The sequence below is a fragment of the Mustelus asterias genome, chromosome 1 (genome assembly GCF_964213995.1).
Source record: "Mustelus asterias chromosome 1, sMusAst1.hap1.1, whole genome shotgun sequence".
NCBI lineage: Eukaryota > Metazoa > Chordata > Chondrichthyes > Carcharhiniformes > Triakidae > Mustelus > Mustelus asterias.
Window position 1 is genome coordinate 56,933,797 of NC_135801.1, and position 23,024 is coordinate 56,956,820.

General features: G+C 41.7%; 1 protein-coding gene across 1 annotated transcript in view; it reads right to left on the bottom strand.

Annotated features, from left to right (window-relative positions):
- Positions 1-23,024, bottom strand: part of lrba (LPS-responsive vesicle trafficking, beach and anchor containing) — a 901,160-nt gene that overhangs the window by 772,356 nt on the left and 105,780 nt on the right. Inside the window, exons 11-13 of the mRNA XM_078212471.1 lie at positions 13,171-13,279; positions 8,491-8,643; positions 5,885-6,053 (exon numbers count right to left, since the gene is read on the bottom strand). Of these exons, the coding sequence (XP_078068597.1) occupies positions 5,885-6,053; positions 8,491-8,643; positions 13,171-13,279 (431 nt within the window). The remainder of the gene's footprint in view (positions 1-5,884; positions 6,054-8,490; positions 8,644-13,170; positions 13,280-23,024) is intronic.

Here is a 23,024-nt window from a genome sequence, read left to right on the forward strand (position 1 = left end):
TGATGTCTAACTGCAGTTGATTATTACCAATATCAACCACAGCTTTCCTGGCTTCGTCGATGTCCTCAGCTGTAAACCCCTTAAAACCATGTGCGAATTGGGGGCACAATTTGTTCCACACTCCTTTCATGTTGGTTGTCTTCACTTCCTCCCAAGAATCTGCAATGTTTTTCATGCCATTTCAGGCATTTCTTTCCAAAATAAGCCAGTCTCGTCTACATTAAATATTTGCTCAGGCACATAACCTCCCTCTTCAATAGTTTTTTCCAACATTTCAGGAAACTCGCTGCTTCACCTTGCGCTTTAACATTGTGTAAATTTACCCTCCCTCTGAAACGTTTGAACCAACCCCTCCTCGCAACAAATTCTTCATCACAAGCATCTTCACTTGCTGCACGTGCAGTTTTTAAATCACTGAAAAGGCTTCGAGCCTTTTCTTGCACTAAGCCAAGGCTAATAGGAATATTACGCTGATTTTGATCCTCTAACCAAATTACCAATAGCCTTTCCATTTTGATAATTAAACCACTGCGTTGCTTAGTGATAATTGTCGCTTTCATCGGGACAGAGCCTTTTACATGCTCCATTACTCTCCCTTTGTCCTTTATAATTGTCCCGATCGTTGACCGACTGTAGCCTAACGCTTTTCCAATGTTTGTTGGCGTTTCACCTCTCTCCGATCGCTTTATTATTTCCACTTTCGTTTCAATCATGATCGTTTTCCTTTTCTTCGATGCATCACCATCACTTGCATCAGATTTACGCTTTGGAGCCATGATTACGAGGGTAAACACACGAAAAATTTAAGTTAAAACACAACGCACATAACAGTGTTTACGCGATCCGACTTAAAATGGCGACGACAGCGTGGCGTTGTTCTCCCTCGGGGCGACGAACCGCTGAAAACGCGCAGTGTTTTGAGCATCGCGCAATGTAGTCGGCCCATTCGTTAGTACGAACCATTTTATGTAACTCGATTTTTTTAAATAATAGGCTTTACGGAGGTCGGTACGCAAGTACGGGCGTTTGTAAGTCGGACGTTCGTAACCCGGGGACTGCCTGTAATGGGAGCTTGCAGAAAGGTACTGCAATAATCATGGGTGATTTTAATCTTCATAGAGATTGAACAAGTCAAGTTGCAAAAGGTAGACTGGAAGAGCTCATAGACTACTCTGGACCGTTTCTTAAAACAATACATTCTGGAACCAACCTAGGAACAGGCTATTTTAAATGTGGCAATGTATAATGGGACAGGATTAATTAATAATCTCACAGTAAAGGATACTCTGGGAAAGAGTAATAACATAATAGGATTGTTAATTCAGTTCGAGGATGCAAAACTTGACCCTGAAACTAGTGTCTTATACTTACATAAAGGCAATTACAAAGCTATGAAAACAGAGTTGGCTGCGGAGGACAGGGCATATTGGTTAAAGGTAGAATAGTAAGTAAACAGTTGCAGACATTTAAAGAGATATTTCATAACTCTCAACAAAGATATATCCCATTGAGAATGAAAGGTTCAGAAAAAGGTAAACCATCCATGGCTAACTAACAAAGTTAAGAATGTGTAAACTTGAAAGAAAAGGCACACAATACTGCAAAGTTTAGTGGCAGGCCAGGAAATTGAAAAACCTGTAAAACCCAGCAAAGGAGGACTTAAAAAAAAGAAATTAGAATATGAATCATAGAATCATAGAAACCCTACAGTGCAGAAAGAGGCCATCTGGCCCATCGAGTCTGCACCGACCACCATCCCACCCAGGCCCTACCCCCTATCCCTACACATTTACCCGCTAATCCCTGTAACCTACGCATCTCAGGACACTAAGGGACAATTTTAGCATGGCCAATCAACCTAACCCGCACACCTTTGGACTGTGGGAGGAAACCGAAGCACTCGGGGGAAACCCACGCAGACACAGGAAGAATGTGCAAACTCCACACAGACAGTGACCCAAGCCGGGAATCGAACCCAGGTCCCTGGAGCTGTGAAGCAGCAGTGCTAACCACTGTGCTACCGTACCGCCCATTGAGAACAGGGTAGCATGAATTGTAAAAACAGACAGTAAAAATTTATATATGAAAAGGAGAGTATCTAAAGGAAATTTGTCCTTGGAGGATGAGACTGGGGAATTAGTCATGGGAAATTAAAAAATCATAGCAACTTTGAACAAGTATTTTGTATCTGTCTTCATGATAAAAGATACAAAAGTGTCCCAAGAACAGTAGAAAAATTTGGATAAAAGGCAGGAACTTAAAACAATCATGATCAGTAGAAAAAAGATATTCGGGAACTTAATGGGGCCAAGAGCTGACCCTGAGACATGATGGCCTGCATCCAAGGGTCTTAGAAAAAGTGGCTGCAGAAATACTGGATGCATTGCTTGTAACTTTCAAATTACCAAGATTCTGGAAAGGTCCAGCAGATTGGAAGAGTGAAAATCTAACATTTCTGTACAAGAAAGGAGGGAGACAGGATGTAGGTGCCTATAAGCCAGATCACCCAACATTTGCCATTGGAGAAATACTGGAATCCATTATTAAGGAAGTAATAACAGGACATTTAGAACAATATACAATTAAGTAGAATCAAGATGGTTCTGTGAAGGGGTGGAAGAGAAATCTTGTTTGCCAAATGTGTTAGAGTTCTTTGAGAACATGATGAGCAAGGTGAGCAACAGGGAACCAGATGTGGTCTCCTGGATCTTTAAATGACATTTGATAAAGTGCCACATCAAAGATTACTGTGCAAAGTAAAACCTCTCAGTAAATTCTAAATATTGGATTGCTACAGGGATCCAAGCTGCAGCCTCAACTATTCAGAATCTTTATCAATAACTTAGATGTAGGGATGGAGCGTACTGTGGTGCATCCACCTTTATTGGGCCAGCATTCCCCATTGTTTAAATATATTTAAAGAACTATTTGCTGCAAGGGATCTCAAAAGCTTCTTTTAAATTCCTTTTTGTACCTCTGACTACTTTCTGTGCAACTCCTCACTGTTTTTTTTTTATATAGCACTCCCAGTCCACTGGATTTCAACCTCGCCTTGTATCTGTGTAAGCATTGTCTATCAATTTGACACCATCTCTTACCTCTTTTATTAATCATGGTTAACTACACAAGTGAAGTCTTTACATTTCTTTGTATAAACAAGGTCAATACAAAATAAGTGCAGATGTCAAACGCATCGTGCATAATCAGAATCAGAGACATTACAGCATATAAAGTGGTCATACAGTCCATTGCTCTCTGTCAAGCAATCAAACCAAATGGGGCTAGAGATTCCCACTCTCTAGCCCCATAACCCAGCAAGTTTACTGCCCTCATGTGCCAATCCAATTTCCTTTAAAAATCATTCAGTCTCTGCTTCCATTACCCTCATTGGTCATTCTGGGTGGAATTCTCCAAAAAATATTCTAAGTGCCGAATTTGCGTCAAAACTGGAGTAAATCCTGCTGATTTCTTTTCAGTGGGATTTTCAAAATGAATCTCCTACACACTGTGCATCAGAGTGCCCTAGCATGAATCACGCTGAAAAGCTGGGGGCAGATCCTATTCCCGCTGGAAAGGACAGCAGCATAGCCCTGAGTGGGCCACTGCACATGCGGCGATCTGTCAGAGCGGAAATCGGAGCATACACAGTAGTCCCGCACTACAGGCCTCCTGTTCACTGGCCAGCACAGCAATCCCCCCCAACACTGCCCCTCTAACACCCTCACTAGCTGATCGCTAGCCTCCCAGATGTCTCCGAACCAGACCCGCCCCCACCCACAACCTCAGTTGGCAGCCCCGATCGCTGCCATCCCTCCCTCTGCCTACGATCCCAAATGCAGAGTGGCAGCGGGAACCCCATCCCCATCCCCATCATTTGCCCCATAGGCCACGCCCCACCCCTTGGCACTGCCCGATGCCTGGTGGGTAGTGCCAAGTTGCCCCCTGGGCAATGCCACTGTCCCTTGGGCATTGCCAGGCATTCCCCCTTACCCCCAACCTCCTGGAGGCCTCCATGGCCCCCTTCACACTCGCAGGTGCCAGCTCTCTGCTCGTGGGGAGCTGTTATAAACCCCACTGGAACGAAACACTCCTGGCAGGAGAAGGGAGACGCTAGCGGGCCTGGAGACCCCAGTCCCAGGCCTGCAGTAAGATGCAAATGAAGATTTAAATAATTTATTCAGTTCCACGCCGATTTCTGACACGGAGCTGACGATGCCGGAAATCCAGCGGCCGGAGATATGTGGAGGCCGTGGCGCCTAGTAGGAAGCCCACTACACAGCTTCCCTAGATATCTCCCAGCTCGCTGCATTTTAATCGCCCCCCTCTATTTTTAAAAAAAGTTCTTCCTTGCCCCACACTGCCATCTGTTAGCCAAAACCTAAAAGCTGTCGTCTAAAATGCATCCTTATTCCATCAGCTACTAGAAACAGTTTTTCTTCGTGCACTTCTTCTAAACCTGTCATAATTTGCATACCTCCATCAAATCTCCCATCAACCTCCTTTGCTCCAAGAGAACAACCTCAACTTCCCTAACCTAACCTTGCAGCTAAATCTTTTCACCTCTGGAACAATTCTGTTAAATCTCCTCTTGGCCTCTCAAGGACTTCCACATCCACCCTGAAGTGTGGTGACCAGAACTGGCCACAATATTGTAGTTGTGGCTTAACTAGAGCTTTATAATGTTTAACAAATCTGCTATTGTAAAAAAAAATAATACTCAATAGATCAAGTGTAGTATTGATGTGGTGCACTTGTTTGAAGTCATGAGGTTACACTGAGGCTTCATTTGAAGCAATTTTTAAAAGCGGCATCTCGGCTTTTGGCTAAGAAGCAAATGAGACCAAGCCTTGAAGGAGGTGCAATGCCTGCTCCAATCAGCTTGGATCATGTACATCAAGCCCAAGACAGGAAGTGAGAGCCCTGACTTGTCAGCTTGGATCTGGAATGTCTCACTTGCTGAGACTTTGAATGGATTGAATTGGATATATAACCAAAAAAACCCAATTTCTGAAGCCCAGTGTCCCATATGCATTGCATCCTACCCTCTCAGTATGCCCTGCTACTTTGAAGATTTGTGTCTTGAACATCCAGGTCCTTCTGTCCCTGTACACGCTTTAAAATAGTGCCTCATTGTCCATATTGTCTTTCCGTATTCCTTTCTTCCAAAATGCAGCATTGCCTCATACTATTAAATTCCCATCTGTCACTTGTCTACCCATCCATTTCCTGTTACAGCTGATACTTCCTACAATTTACCCAACAACAATTCAGCCCAGTTTACAATGATCGATTTATTTTTCATTCCTTTAATGTTTGCCTTAAATTTAAAAGTTTAGTTTGGGACTCTTTTCCTGCTTACAAGCCTAATATATAAATCACTTATTTTACAATAATTACTTCTGAAAGCTGCTTCCTTACAGCTGCTGCTTACGCAGTTCCTAAATGGACTGGTTTGAGCCCTTAGACCAGCAGTTAAAATATCCCTGCACTGTACAACAAATTTAAACATCAAATTGAAATGGCATTAACACCAAAAAGGCCATCTTCTGTGCTTCTTTCTTCAACAGAGTTCAAGTAAATTCCAACCAAATTTACTTTTTGCCAAAACAATAGTTTTGGAAACTGGAAACTTTTCTTTTATACTATTCCTTGCCGCAGCTCCCAAACAAGATTTGTTTCTCTTTATGATGCTCTGAATTTCTGGTTGCACCTGTGCTGAATTAACTTCACAGATCAGTTTATTCAGTGGTGCTCAATCAGATGGAAACGATGGCCTCAGATGCACTACTTATTCCACTGTTCACTGGCTACAACTGGAGTAAGCAGAACAAAATGAACAACCACAATGTAAACTCTTATCTTATCACAGCAAGTCTTTGCTTACCCAGACCTTTGGGAACAACTCCACTGCGATCTTGAGGATTCACTACCCAATAGTAGTACTTCAGAGTGTGCATTATCTGCAACACAGTACCAACTCTTCGGACTGCATTATAAATAGTGGCTGTACTAATAAACTCAGTAGACAAGTAGGTGTAGAGCTGCAACTGAACCTGTATTGAAGTAAATGTGGAAAAACTATCAGATTTGTGACCATATGGAAACAATAGCATTCTACAATCAAGAACTCAATTGGTGAGTGTTAACCTTCTCTGCATTATAAAATACTTTCAATTAAACTTTGAGCCGAAACATCCATAAGGAACTCAAAGACACATGCAGCATAGTCCAGTTCAGAGAAAAATGAGTATTCAAAGAATACTGAAATTTACAGTTTTTTTTGTGAATTTTTATTAGTCTATTTTACAAAGCTGAAGAACAAAATGTTATCACTGCCATATTTCTCCACTGGTTTTGTGAATTTGGGTCACCCATCTCTATTGTGCTAACACCATCATTAATTAACAGAGCCATCCTTCCACCTTATCCCAGCTTCCAGTCCTTCCTTAATGTCATATATCCTTCAGTATTTAGGTCGCTCTAAGAAGAAAAGGATCATCACTTTCAACAAGGAGGGCTTCCATTAGCATACTTTAATGATCAATTCAAAAAGTAGGAAAGATCTGAAAACAAATCCTGTCTGCTTTGCCTAGCCAGGGAAAGTTGTACCCAAATTAAAATGAAAGAACAGGAAGTATCATCTGGCATTTTGTATTATCAATCTTTTGAACAAAATCAGTCAGCTGTAGTTTGTGTCTCGAGAACTTCCTCCCTTGTCCCTCGTGGTTTAGTTGGTTGAATAAGTCCTTCAGACATTGTTGACTTGGTAGTTCAGTCAGGATGAAAGGAAAGAAAACACAATAGTCCTTGATGTCCAGGTTAGGCAGAGGAAAAATTGAGTAGGATAACTGCTCCTTGTGCACTTCCAGAAAGAGTGTCACTGGATAGCAATACCATGTGGATGATTACTGCAATGGATAGTAGAAGCAGAATAGGTGGAAAATGCTGAGCTATGGCAGGCAGCTGAGATACAAGTCTGTTTCAGAAGATGATTGTATTGTAACAAAGGGTCAATGCTTAAGAAAACACGAACTTAAAAAATTGGAGGAGCGGTACATATCCCCCTTGAACTGTCCTATCATTCAATAAGACTACGGCATACCACCGATCTCAACTCCACTTTCCCACCAGACTCCAATGTCCCAAAATTCCCTTGGAATAAAAAAATCTACTTAACCTCAGCCTTGAATATACTCAATAACTGAACATCCATCACCATCCAAGGTAGAGAATACCAAACATTTTGTAGATGGAGAAAGAACGACTACGACAATGATTTAACAATAATGGCATTAAAATGGGTATTCTGGCTAAGAGTCAAGAATGCTGGGATTTTGGTCAACTTATAATTAAAACCAGATGCAGGTCGTAAAGTTACTCTGAGTCAGAGTCCTGGTCTAGGAACTGTGGCCCGAAGCTTCCTGTATTGACCAAATACAGGAAGTTGTTTACTTTCCAGTAGACACGGTGGCATTGAATTTTATTGCTGTTATGTAAGGGACATGCCATTTGAACTAAGCGTAATGGCATTGTTTACAAGTAATTTCATTGGCTGTTTGAGCTGTGTGCTCAGATTCCGGTTACACAATTGGCTGGATGACACAGAATCTTCTGGAAGCGAAGAATTTGTAGATAAAAGACATGTGCAGTCCTTCGTCTGTCAATGACAACTCTATAGAGATTCACCATTGTAAGAAGTGTGTCCTAAAGGATTCTTCAGAAAGATGATAGATTTTTCATCGGGGATATTTCTTGGCCAAAATTTTTCCTAAACTCGGTAGTATCTATCTTCAGTTAAATAATTGAAGTTAATGTTTAGTAAAAGAGTTACAAGTTTGAATTGGTAACTAAAGCATTAAATAAAGATGGTTGCTTTTAACATTTTGAAATAAATGTTGTAAATTGTACTCAACTATACTGCATAATAAATCTTGGAGGAATATAGAACAATACAGCACGGAAACATGCCCTTCGGCCCAACCGGTCCATGCCGACCATGGTGCCCTCCCAGCTCGTGCTAATTGCCCATATTTGGCCCATATCCCTCTAATGCTTTCTCATCATTTACTTACCCAAATGCTTTTTAAATGTTGCTATTGTACCAACCTCAACCACTCTGGCAGCTCATTCAATATAAGCACCACCTTTTGTGAAGTTGACCTTCAGGTCCCTTTTAAATCTTTCCCCTCTCATCTTAAACCAATGCCCTCTGGTTTTCAATTCCTCTTCTATGGGAAAAAGACTATGTGCGTTCAACCTATCTATGCCCCTCATGATTTTATGCATCTCAACAAGGTCACCCCTCATTTTCTTACGTTCCCCCCAGGGAATAAAGTCCTAGCCTGGCCAACCTCTTCCTATAACTCAGGCCCAGTAGTTCTGGCAACATCCTCGTAAATCTTTTTTACACTCTTTCCAGTTTATACTGGCAATATTTTTTTTTAATTTAAATATCTCTACATCTAAAAATGAAAAAAAACAAACGCTCACCTTGGCTGGAGCATGGATCCAAATGGCAGGATTCAAAAGAATGTGATCACATAACTGTTTGAGTAGAGGACCACCATTCTGCAAGTTACTCAAATACTTGGCAAAAGCCAAGCACAGTTCCAACACAGTTCTGGTGATATGAACTTTGGAAGACTGCAAGAAAAACATGGATTTCAGAAATTGAACATGGCTCAGTTTTTAAACGATTTGAACATATGTATACACCTCAACATGGAACAGATTGTTTTATTCTTACATCCAACTTATTAGCAAAAACAGCAAGTTAGGCTTCGCCACAAGGAATGTACTATTTTCACAATATTGATTGGCTTGAGAACACAAGCTATAGTGCATGCATTACACTCAATTCAAGAAGAATTAGTTACACCTTCTTGAAGAGTTATGAATAAATTGTCATCTGATTTGGCATGCTTAAGAAAAGTGAGCACAAATAGCCACAACAATCTGTATTTGAAACACAAACGTCTTGAAATACATGTACCGTTTTTATTTTTAACACTAAGAATCATATGTCTTTCAAAAATAAGGGCAACAATCTCTTATAAAGTCACTCAAAGTGTTAAAATTTAACATACAAGTTTTGACTAGATTAGAACTTTAAATTTCGAGAAAAGCAACATATCCAAATAATGGTTCTTTGATTAGTGCACTGTTTGATGAGAAATGAACTCAAAACTGAATACATCGCAACTAAACTGAACCAGTCAGGTAACTGGTGAAGTCATATGGGATCCGATGTGAGCTGGTAAAATGGATACAAAACTGGCTTGGGCATAGAAAGCAGAGCGTAGCAGTAAAAGGGTACTTTTCTGACTGGAAGTATGTGACAAGCAGTGTTCCACAAGGATGAGGGCTGGGGCCTCTGTTGTTTCTGACACAAATTATTTGGAGGAAAATGTAGGTAGTCTGATTAGTAAATTTGCAGATTATATAAAAATTGGGGGCGTTACAGATATGAAGGTTGTCAGAGGATACAACAGGATAAAAATTGTCTGGAGACCTGGGCCGAAAGATGGCAGATGGGATTTAACCTGGACAAATGTGAGGTGATGCGATTTGGAAGGTCTACTGCAGAAGGAAAGTATATAGTAAATGATAGAGCCCTTAGAAATATTAGCATACAGAGGGATCTAGGCATGTAGATCCACAGTCCCCTGAAGGTGGCAACTCAGGTGGACAAGGAGGTCAAGAAGGCATAAGGCATGCTAGCTTTCATCAGTTGGGGCGCTGAGTATAGGAATTGGAAAATCATGCTGTAGTATGAATTCAATTTATACCTTAACTAGTTAAGCTACTTCATATATACAGGCAAGTATAGGAACCTAGAATGTAACAATGGAGGAGCCTCAGTCCTTGAAATTGACCAGCAGTTTTGATGCCCTTACAGCTTGTGTGGGACGAAAGCAGGGACTGAAGGGAGGATGAAAAAACTGATCACAACACATGGTGCAGGGAGCCTTTCATGAGATGGAGTATAAAGGAATCTAGTTGTAATAGGAGATAGTGCAGTTAGGGGAAAGATACTGTTCTCTGCAACCAAAAACATGAGATAAAACAGTTGTGTTCCCTGTTTGATGCCAAGGATAAGGATATTTCCTCAGGCAGGAGAAAAACTTGGAGTGGGAGGAGAAGGATCTAGTTGTCACAGTTCATATGGGAACCAATGACATAGGTAGGGCTAATAAAAAGGTTCTGCAAATAAGTATGAGCAGCTAGGGACTAAATTATAAAGCAAAAGCCACAAAGGTAATAATCTCTGGATCACTACCTGAACCATGAGCAAATTGGTAGAGAGCAAATACAATCAGAGACTTGAATGCATGACTCAAAGATTGATGTGGGAGAAACAGGATTTGATTCGTGGGGCACGTGTTCCTGGGGAAAGACAGAGTTGAACTGTTGGAACTGTCTTCACCAGGGAGCATTATGGGAAATTATAACCAGTGTGCCAGAAGGGGACAAAGCACACAGTGTGCAAATAAGGTCAGAGTAAAGAAATGGTTAAAAAAATAATTAAAGATGGTTTATCTGAATGCACACAGCAGTCGTAACAGAATTAATTAATGGACAGCACAAATAGAGATAAATGAGTATGACATGACAACCATTACAGAGCCATCATTCCAAAGTGACCAGGGCTTGGACCTGAATATTTAAGATTATTTGGCATTTTGGTACATGAATGAAGGAAAACGGGGTGGGGTGCTCTGTTAGTATAGGGTGAGATGAGATTAATACAGTACTGAGAAATGACCTTGGTACAGAGGATCAAAATGTATAATCAGTTTGGGTATATATAGCGAAGGAAAAAGGTGGAAGTAGTTTATCGATCCTTAACAGTCGCCATATTGGAGGACAGGGTATAAATTAATAATGGGGGCTTTAAAGGAAGGTGCTGCAATCATGGCAGATTTTAATCTTCATATAGAGTGGATGAATTTGCAAAGGTAGCCAGGAGGAATCAGGATACATACAGGACAGTTTCTCAGCATAATACATTCTGGAATCAACCAGGGAACAGGCTATTAGCCCTGTTAATATATAATGAGACAGAATTAGTTAATTTCATAGTAAAGGATTCGCTAGATAAGAGTGATCATAATATGATAGAATTTAACAGTCAGTTTGAGGGTGAGAAATGTGGATCTGAAACTAAGGTCTTAAATGTAAATAAAGACAATTACAAAGATGTGAAACCAAAGTTCGCTAAAGCAGAATGGGAAAATACTTTAAATAATAGTAGTAAGACAAGCAGTGGTATAGATTTAAGGAGATATTTCATAACTCCCCACAAAGATATATTCCATTGAGAAAGAAAGGTGAGAAGGATACACCATCCATGGCTAACTAAGGAAGTTGAGAATGACATCAAATTGAAAGATGTACAATGTTACAAGATGTGTAGAAGATTGGTAAAATTTTGGAACCTAGCAAAGGATGACTGAAAAAAGAGAAATTGGAGCACGAGAGAAAACTTGCAATAAATACAAAAACTGACAATAAAATCTTCTACAAGAACATAAAAAGAAAAATAGTTGCCAGATTGTATATTTGTCCTTATAGGGTGAGCTAGGGAATTAATAATACGAAACAATGAAACAACAGCAACATTTTCAGTCTTCATTGTAAAAGCTGCAAAAAAATCCCAAGAATAGGAGAAAAGCTGGTGCCATGGAAAGAGAAGAATTTAAAACAAATCAAGATTACTAGAAAAGAAGAAAAGTAGTACCAGAAAAATTAATGGGACTATAAAGGCTGACAAGATCCCAGGACTTGGTGGCCTGCATCGGAAGGTCTTAAAGGAAATGGCTGTAGTGATAATGGATGCATTGTTTAAAGTTTATTTATTAGTGTTACAAGTAGGCTTACACTAACACTACAATGAAGTTACTGTGAAAATCCCATAGTCGTCACACTCAGGCACCTGTTTGCGTACACAGAGAATTTAGCATGGCCAATGCACCTAACCAACATGTCTTTCAGTCTGTGGGAGGAAACCGGAGCACCCAGAGGAAACTCACGCAGACACAGGGAGAACATGCAGACTCCACACAGTGACCCAAGCCAGGAATCGAACCCGGGTCCCTGGCGCTGTTAAGCAACAGTGCTAACCGTTGTGCCACCATGCCACCCAACTGGTTATAATTTTCCAAGACTCCCCGGAATCTAGCAAAGAACCTAGTAGGTAGGAAAACCGCAAAAGTAGGAATATGGAAAGCAGGAAACTATAGGCCAATTAGTTCAACATCTATCATTGGGAAAATACTATTATTATTATGGAGGTGATAGCAGGGCAGTTAGAAAATCATAATACTCTCTTACAGAGTCAACATGGTTTTGTGAAAGGGAAATTGTGTTGACAAATTTTAGAGTTCTTTGAAATCTAAGAAGCAAGGTGGATAAAGGAAAACCAGTAGATGTAGTGTATTTGGATTTCTAAAAGGTGCCACATAAAACATTACTACAGAAAAGTTCATCATCTTGTGGTGATATGTCAGCACAAATAGAAAACAAGAGTCAGGATAAATAGGTCATTTTCAGGTCAGCAAACTATAAACAGTGGAATGCTGCATGGATCAGTGCTGGGGCTTCAATGTTTATGATCTATAATAATGACTTGGAGGAAGGCAACAACTGTATTGGATCTGTAATTCACTGACAGTGAAGCACTTTGGGATGTCATGAAAATGTGAATGATCTACACAAATGCAAGTTGGTTCTTATTTATATATGCAAGAGAAATACCAAACAAGCTCATTATTTAGCTCTATCGACACAGTAGAATAAATTGGTGCTGATAGCCAAATTCTGAAAGCTGCAGATTTGTTTGATTTTTAAAAATTCAATTTGCTACCAATGAAGAAACACAAGAATATTTGGAGCATGCATATTAGTTATTGCTTTTCTCATTTTATAGAAGCTACCCTCCACTTTAAATTGAGAAATTTTACAAAAACTAAGAAATAGTTTTAAAAGTTTTTAAAAATCAGAATTTTGCAATGTTTTCTTAAAATAATTCTATATTCAATTAGACAAAGTACTTGAGTGTTACTTAAAGCAGCCAGTCTCAAGTTAATTTGGGTTCAATTCTATTAAAATGGTTACTCAAAGACTTGTTTGAAACAGTACACACCATAACTATGCTGTTGTAATATTTACCTTTTCAAGGCTAAACCCAATGACAAGAAAGCCCTTAGAAGAGAGTATTTGCTCTTGCATGGCCACCGAGTTCTTCAGTAACTCCATTATAAACGCCAACAATGTAGAACTAAAAGAAAGTTTTAAAACATGAAGACATTAACATTTCCAATATATGAACCAGAATTTCATAGTGTAAATTAATTTGGCACTTACAACACACTAACTCATTTTATGTTCTTCTGATGCAAAGATCACGTAGGGTTATTGTGGGAATGGAGCATCACATACTCCAAAAATAAGTCTCTAGAGCAACAATTATTCTTTGTTCATTGACTGTGGAGAAGGCAAATGCAAAGAGAAACAGAGTTGCAGGAATGAGTCTGAGGGGAAACCGTGCAAGTGTAATCAATAAGAGCACAGAGAACGAGCCAAAGGGCAAATGGTGAGAGATGATAACAGATAAAAGTGGAAGAAACAGCAGTAGAGACACAGTGAGGACAGAGATCGCAAGTCTGTGGGACTGCAAGCTGAATGCAAAAATCTGAGAAGAAATCATATCTGATACCAATGACAGCCAAGCAGATTGGAGAGTAATAGGCATAGGTTACCAAAAGAGAAAATGCTGGAAAAATCTCAGCAGCTAGATCTGTAAGGAGCATCTATAAGGAGAGAAAGGAGCTGACATTGAGTCCAGATGATCCTTTATAAAAGCTATTTAATTCCAGCATCCGTAGTGATTTGCTTTTATTTAATAGGCAGAGGTTAATTTGCTTCATTAAACTGTTCACTTTTCGCTGTTCAAATTCATTAGATGATGGTTTAAAAGGTATAATTTCCAGTGTCTTCAGTTTGCTATTCTATCAATTTTTCCAGAGGTCGGTTTCTTAGAACTTGTGGATTAGAGCTTCAGTGTCTTCGACTTCAATTTATTTTTTTTTAAGAACGGTTCAGTGTCAAATATTTTACTGATCTCTTTGATTAGAGGTTAGTGGATTGACTACCATGACAGGCCAGTTGGGAACTGTTGCATGCATGGTCTATTCTATGTTGGAACTCCAGGACACTTCATGTGTTCTGGATAAGCATTTGTGCAGAAGGAACAATTTAGCATGGCCAATCCACCCAACCTTCATATCTTTGAATGTGGGAGGAAACAGAGCACCCAGAGGAAACCCACACAGACATGGGGAAATGTGCAAACTCCACACAGTCACCCAAGACCAGAATTGAATCCAGGTCCCTAGCGCTGAGACAGCAGTCCTAACCATTGTTACCGCTGTGTCACCCTTTCTTGGAACAGAATATCCTGTAAGGAGAAGAGGAATAGCTTGAAGTCAGAACCCATATCGAAACTAATAAAAGAAAAATGTGTTCAGACACTTCAGTCACAGTTTCACAAGCTAGGAAAGACTGAACAGAACTTCAACAAACTTCAAATCTCAAAATTACTCTCAGCCCCATGTGCCAACAAGTACAGAAAATCCCTCCCCTTAGCACTATGTTTTCCAGTATAAATAATGACAATTTAAGTCTTCTAATATTGCTACTATATTGCACATTCATGCGCAGCAGCTCTAATACAGATAATATTGCATTCATTCTTACTCTGGGCCAACCTAATACATTATTTTTTCCTACTTTAATGCTATCGCTCACCCCCAAGTACCTTGGTGTTCCTCTGCAATATCACCTTGCGACTCCCACACTCCTACCAAATTAGTTTCACCCATCCCAGCAGCATCAGCAAATGGATATTAATCCCAGCTCTGTTCAAGTGCAATCTGTCTACACATGTCCCATTTCCCCCAGAACAGGTCCCATTGTCCCAGAAATCTAAAGCCCTCCCTCCTGCACCATCTCTCCAGCCATTCATTCATTTGTTCTATCCTATACTCAACATTTCTTTTCTCATTTACATTTAGTACCAACAACAATGCAGAGATTACAACCTCTGGAGATCTGTTTGCTAGTTTCCTTCCTATATCATTAAACTGTAAATGCAGCTTCACCTGACTCTTTCTACCCACGTGGAATACCATTGATGGCTACTCACCCTCCCATTCAGAATGCTCTACGGTCACTCTGTGACATCTTTGACCCCAGCACTAGGGAAGCAACATAGTAGCCTGGATTCATGTCTGCAATTGCAGAAAAACCTGTCTGTAACTATTGAATCCTCGATCACTTTTGCTTTTCCAATTTTCCCTGCGTATCCAAGTACAGCCAAGTTAAAGGCAGTGCTATGGACTTGGCTTTGCTTGCCAAGATTAAGCAACACCCTCACCAATATTCAGAACTGAATACTAGTTGGAGAGTGAGATGCATTCAAGGAATTTCTGTACTACATGCCTGGTCCTCCTTGTTTGGCGGTCATCCATTCTCCCTCTGCCATCATACCCTCAAGCTGCAAGGTTACCATATCTGTAGACAGGATGTCCACACAGTTCTCATCTTCCCTGATACCCAGAGTGACATCAACTGCTGCTCAAGAGCTCAAATTGTGCCGTTGAGAACACACACAATTGCCCAGGATATGAAAAGCACCCTGGCGTTCCGACAGAGCTTTTTAGAAAGCAGATGCACACTCCATGGATCCAAGTGGCCCTGCCATTCCTCTATTTATGACAATATTAAACTACTACTTAAATAAATAAAGACTCAACCTGGTCCAATAGAATGCATCCAAAGTTGCTAAAAGAAGCTAAAGCGGGAATAGCAGAAGCATAAATTTTAAACTTTCAATCCTCCTTGGATACAAGAGCAACGATGGGGAGATGCCGGCGTTGGACTGGGGTAAACACAGTAAGAGTTTTAACAACACCAGGTTAAAGTCCAACAGGTTTATTTGGTAGCAAATACCATTAGCTTTTGGAGCGCTGCTCCTTCGTCATATACACATCCTTCGTCATATACACTTCTCTTTAACATGTGCTTAATGCTCCCTCCACTCACATTGTCTGTATCTTTAAGATCTGGTTGGCTGTAGAGATTTGCATTCTAATCAGTATTCTGTAACTTGATTTTGTGTCTCTGTGCCCTGTTTGAGAGCAGATTTCCACTCCATGTGACGAAGGAGCAACAGTCCGAAAGCTAATGGTATTTGCTACCAAATAAACCTGTTGGACTTTAACCTGGTGTTGTTAAAACTCTTACAAGAGCAACACCAGAGGACTGGGGGTTTGCTAATGTTATATCACTCTTAAAAAAAGGGAGGATGAACTAGGAACCTAAAAGTCAGACAGTCTAACATTGTTGTGCAAATTATTAGAAACCATTACAAGGGACAAAGTAAACTCTAATTTGCAAAGGCACAGGATAATAAAGGATAATAAATGGATTTGTCAGATAATACCTATCTAACTTAGAATTATATCTATTCTATGATTCTAACTTTATTGGATGTTTTAATGAGGTAACAAAAGAAAGTTGATCAAAGAAGTGCAGTGGTGCTGTATATCTGGACTTTTGGAAGGCATTTGCCAAAGGCACACACTGGAAGCTTATTAAGAAGACAGAAACCCATGGTATCAGAGGTAGGTGGAAGTATAGATGCAAAATTGGCTCATTAATGGAAGCAAAGGGTGTTGGGGATGGATGTTTTTCAGACTGGGAGGTGGTTTGCAGTGGTATTCCCCAAGGGTCAGTTCTGGATCCATTATTTTTTTCAAGTTTTATAACAAACTCAGGTATAAGGGGGCGACATTATAAAGTTTTCAGACGATACGTAAATGGGTTTCAGGGGAAGGTGAAATGGGTAGAAGAAAGCAGGTCAGATGCTGGGAATTCTGCGCTGATTCCTGACTCCCAAAGCTTGTCCAGCATTCACAAGGCACAAGTTACGAGTATGACGGAATAACTTCAACTTGCCTGGATGAGAGCCGCACTAACAATACACAAGAAACTTGACACCATTCAGGATTAAGCAGCCCGCTTGATTGACACCTCATCCACTACCTTAAACATTCCCTCTACCACTGACGCACAGAGGCAGCTGTGTGTATCAACAAGATGATGCAGCAACTCAACCACAGCACCTTCCAAACCTGTGATCTCCACCACCCAGAAGGACAAGGGCAGCAGAGGCATGGGAACAACACTATCAAGCTCTCTGCCAAGCCATACACCATCTTTGCTTGGAAGTATGCCACCTTCGCTATCACTACATCAAAATCTTATGCCTCCCTTCCTAATAGCACTGTGGGTGTACCTACATAAGAAACGCATGAGTCCGAACAAGACTTCTTCACCGCACGGGACCTTCAACCGGTGCTATACACTAGATACATCGATGACATTTTCTTCCTTTGGACTCATGGTGAACAATCACTGAAACAACTCTATGATGACATCAACAAGTTCCATCCCACCATCAGGCTCACCATAGACTACTCTCCGGAATCGGTTGCATTCTTGGACACGCGCATCTCCATTAAGGACGGTCACCTCAGCACCTCACTGTACCGCAAGCCCACGGATAACCTCACGATGCTCCACTTCTCCAGCTTCCACCCTAAACACGTTAAAGAAGCCATCCCCTACGGACAAGCCCTCCGTATACACAGGATCTGCTCGGATGAGGAGGATCGCAACAGACACCTCCAGACGCTGAAAGATGCCCTCATAAGAACAGGATATGGCGCTAGACTCATTGATCAACAGTTCCAACGCGCCACAGCGAAAAACCGCACCGACCTCCTCAGAAGACAAACACGGGACACAGTGGACAGAGTACCCTTCGTTGTCCAGTACTTCCCCGGAGCGGAGAAGCTACGGCATCTCCTCCGGAGCCTTCAACATGTCATTGATGAAGACGAACATCTCGCCAAGGCCATCCCCACACCCCCACTTCTTGCCTTCAAACAACCGCACAACCTCAAACAGACCATTGTCCGCAGCAAACTACCCAGCCTTCAGGAGAACAGTGACCAAGACACCACACAACCCTGCCACAGCAACCTCTGCAAGACGTGCCGGATCATCGACACAGATGCCATCATCTCACGTGAGAACACCATCCACCAGGTACACGGTACATACTCTTGCAACTCGGCCAACGTTGTCTACCTGATACGCTGCAAGAAAGGATGTCCCGAGGCATGGTACATTGGGGAAACTATGCAGACGCTGCGACAACGGATGAATGAACACCGCTCGACAATCACCAGGCAAGACTGTTCTCTTCCTGTTGGGGAGCACTTCAGCGGTCACGGGCATTCGGCCTCTGATATTCGGGTAAGCGTTCTCCAAGGCGGCCTTCGCGACACACGACAGCGCAGAGTCGCGGAGCAGAAACTGATAGCCAGGTTCCGCACACACAAGGACGGCCTCAACCGGGATATTGGGTTTATGTCACACTATTTCACATAAATATTTCTGCTTTTTTCCTCCTGAGTCTTTATCATGCGATCCTAGAATCAGAATTTATGTCACACTATTTGTAACTCCCACAGTTGCGTGGACCTGCAGAGTTTCACTGGCTGTCTTGTCTGGAGACAATACACATCTTTTTAGCCTGTCTTGATGCTCTCCCCACTCCCATTGTTTTGTTTCTTAAAGACTGGATTAGTTGTAAGTATTCGCATTCCAACCATTATTCATGTAAATTGAGTCTGTGTCTTATAAGTTCTGTTTGTGAACAGAATTCCCACTCACCTGAAGAAGGGGCTCAGAGCCTCGAAAGCTTGTGTGGCTTTTGCTACCAAATAAACCTGTTGGACTTTAACCTGGTGTTGTTAAACTTCTTACTGGATTAGTTCCTCCCAGTTTGGAACACGGTTAAGCAGTCTAGGATTTGACTGTGCACACCTGTAATAGAGTTCTGTGTTTAGGTTGCAAGGCCTACTTCTTTGTTCTTGTTGCACAACCCTTCACTAAAGAGATTCAGAACAGTTTTAGCCTCAACTGCTTTCTGTGGTAGCGAATTCCACAGGCTTACCACTATGGGTGAAGAAATTTCTCCTCAACTCAGTCCCAAAAGGTTTACCCTGTATCCTTAGACTACGACCACTGGTTCTGGACATCCCTCCCATTGGGAACATCCTGGATCTACCCCGTCCAGTTCTGTTAGAATTTTATATATTTCTATGAGGCCTCCCCCTCTTATTCTTCTAAACTCCAGCAAATATAATCCTAACCGACTGAATACTTCCTCGTACATCAGTCCCACCATCCCTGGAATCAATCTGGTAAACCTTCTCTGCACTCCCTTCTGTAGCAAAACAGCCTTCCTCAGATAAGGAGGCCAAAACTGCACACAATATTCCAGGTGTGGCCTTACCAAGACCCTGTATAATTGGAGCAAGACATCCTATCTCTTGTACTCGAATCCTTTCGCTATTAAGTCAACATACCTTTTGCCTTCTTTACTGCCAACTGCACCTGCATGCTTAGCTTCAGCAACTGGTGTACAAGGACACCCAGGTCTCATAGAAACATCGAAACATAGAAAAACAACAGCACAAAACAGGCCCTTCGGCCCCACAAGTTGTGCCGAACATATCCCGACCTTCTAGGCCTACCTATAACCCTCCATCCTATTAAGTCCCATGTACTCATCCAGGAGTATTTTAAAAGACCCTATTGAGTTTACCTCCACCACCGACGGCAGCCGATTACACTCGCCCACCACCCTGTGTGTGAAAAACTTCCCCCCAACATTTCCCCTGTACCTATCCCCCAGCACCTTAAACCTGTGTCCTCTCGTAGCAGACATTTCCACCCTGGGAAAAAGCCTCAGAGTCCACCCGATCTATGCCTCTCAACATCTTATATACCTCTATTCGGTCTCCTCTCATCCTACGTCTCTCCAAGGAGAAAAGACCGAGCTCCCTCAGCCTATCCTCATAAGGCATGCCACTCAATCCAGGCAACATCCTTGTAAATTTTCTCTGCACCCTTTCAAGCTTTTCCACATCCTTCCTGTAATGAGGCGACCAGAACTGAGCACAGTACTCCAAGTGGGGTCTGACGAGGGTCTTATATAGCTGCATCATTATCCCCGGACTCCTAAACTCAATCCCTCGATTGATAAAGGCCAGCACACCATACACCTTCTTAACCACCTCCTCCACCTGCGGGGCCGATTTTAGAGTCCTATGGACCCGGACCCCATGGTCCTGCTGATCCTCTACAGTACTAAGAGTCTTTCCCTTTATATTGTACTCCTTCATCCCATTTGACCTACCAAAATGGACCACTACGCATTTATCTGGGTTGAAGTCCATCTGCCACTTCTCCGCCCAGTCTTGCATCCTATCTATGTCCCTCTGTAACTTCTGACATCCCTCCAGACTATCCACAACCCCACCAACCTTCGTGTCATTGGCAAACTTACCAACCCATCCCTCCGCTTCCTCATCCAGGTCATTTATGAAAATGACAAACAGCAAGGGTCCCAGAACAGATCCCTGGGGCACACCACTGGTGACCGACCTCCATTTAGAAAAGACCCATCTATACCCACTCTCTGCCTCCTTTGGACAAGCCAGTTCTGGATCCACAGGGCAGCAGCCCCTTGGATCCCATGCCCTCTCACTTTTTCTAGAAGCCTTGCATGGGGGACCTTATCGAACGCCTTGCTAAAATCCATATAAACCACATTTACCGCTTTCCCTTCATCAATATGTTTAGTCACATTTTCGAAGAACTCCACCAGGCTCGTAAGGCCCAATCTGCCTTTGACAAAGCCATGCTGAGTATTCTTGAGCATACTAAATCTCTCTAAATACTCATAAATCTTGTCCCTCAGGATCTTCTCCATCAGCTTACCAACCACCGAGGTTAGACTCACCGGTCGGTAATTTCCTGGGCTATCCCTATTCCCCTTCTTGAAAATAGGAACCACATCCGCAATCCTCCAATCCTCCGGCACCTCTCCCGTCTCCAGCGACAACGCAAAGATCATCGCCAGAGGCCCTGCAATCTCTTCCCTCGCCTCCCACAGTAACCTGGGGTACATCCCATCCGGACCCGGCGACTTATCTATCTTGATGCCATTCAAAGATTCCAGCACAACCTCTTTCTTAAAGTCCACATACTCAATCTTTTCAGTCCACCACAAGCCCGCAGTACATCCACCCAGGTCCTTCTCCTCTGTGAAAACCGAGGCAAAATACTCATTGAGCACCTCTGCCATTTCTACTGGTTCCGTACAGACTTTCCCGCCTTCACCTTTTATAGGCCCTATTCCTTCAACTGCACATTGCACATTCCGCTCTCAATTTATAGCCATTCAGATAATGTCTTCCTATTTTTGCTACCAAAGTGGATAACCTCAAATTTATCCACATTATACTGCATCTGCCATTCATTTGCCCACTCAGCTTGTCCAAATCACACTGAAGCATCTCAGCATCTTCCAGATGGCGCCAGAGCAAGGTAACTTCCTGCAAGCTGAGCCTAGCATATCCTCTAATTCTACTTTTACTCTTGTTCTGTGCTTCTAAAACTTCATTCTAACTCTTTACCTCGTATTAAGTTGATCTTGTTCTACACCGTAGCTATGACTGTAACACTACATTCTGCACTCTCTCCTCTATGTGCGGTTTGCTTTGTCGGTATTGCATGCAAAAAACAATGCTTTTCACTATATATTAATACGTGACAATAATGAAATCAAATCAAATCACAGCTCATGCTCCTACCCAGCTGAATGTCATCTGCCAATTTCCTTATCTGAATCATTAATGTTTATTGTGAATAGCTAGGGTCCTAGCACTGATCCCTGTGTTACTCCACTGGTCTCTGCCTGCCATTTGGAAAATGACCCATTTATTCCTACTGTTTCCTGTCTGCCAACCAGTTTTCTATCCATCACAATACATTACCCCCAATCCCATGCACTTTAAGTTACACACTAATCTCTTATGTGGGATTTTGTCAAAAGCCTTCTGAAATGATCCACATCCACTGGCTCCCCCTCTTCAACCCTATTAGCTACATTCTCAAAGAATTCCAGTAGGTTTGTCATGCGTGTTTTCCGTTTTGTAAACCCATGCTGACTCTGTCCGATTCTACCGCTGTTTATCAAATGCTCTGCCATAAAATCTTTGATAGTGGACTCTGGAAATGTCTCCACTATTAACGTCAGGCTAACTGGTCTATAATGCCCTGTTTTCTCTCTACCTCCCTTTTTAAATAGTGGGGTTACATTAGTTACTCTCCAATCTGTAGGAACTGCTCCAGAAGCTATAGAATCTTGGAAGGTGACCACCAATGCATCCAATATTTCCAATATTCCTCAAGTACTCGAGGATGTAGATCATCAGTCCCTGGGAATGTAATGGCCTTCAATCCCATCAATTTCCCCAATACCATTTCTCTACTAATACTGATTTTCTTCAGTCCTTCTCTCACTAACATTTCTGATATGTTAGTTGTGTCTCCTTTGTGAAGACGGAACCAAAGTATATATTTAGTTGGACAGCCTTTACATTATATTGGGGAACAAAGTCCCGTTTCTGAATTTAAGGGACCTAGTTTTGTCTTCGCCAATCTTTTTCTCTTCACATACCGATAGAAACTTAAGTTCCCCGCAAGCTTATCTATTTTCCCCTTCTTAATCAATCCCTTGGTCCTCCTTTGCTGAATTCTAAACTGCTCCCAGTCCTCAAGTCTGTTGTTTTTTCTGGCTAATTTGTATGCCTCTTCCATGGATTTATTACTATCTCTAATTTCCTTTGTAAGCCATGGTTTGGCCATCTATACCATTTAACTTTTGCACCAGAGATAAACAATTCTGCAGTCCAGTACACCCATGTGCTCTTTGAATGTTTGCCATTGCCTATACACAGTCATCACTTTAAGTAATGTTCCCCAATCCATCATAGCCAACTCACGTATCATACCAACGTAGTCTCCTTTATTAAGATTCA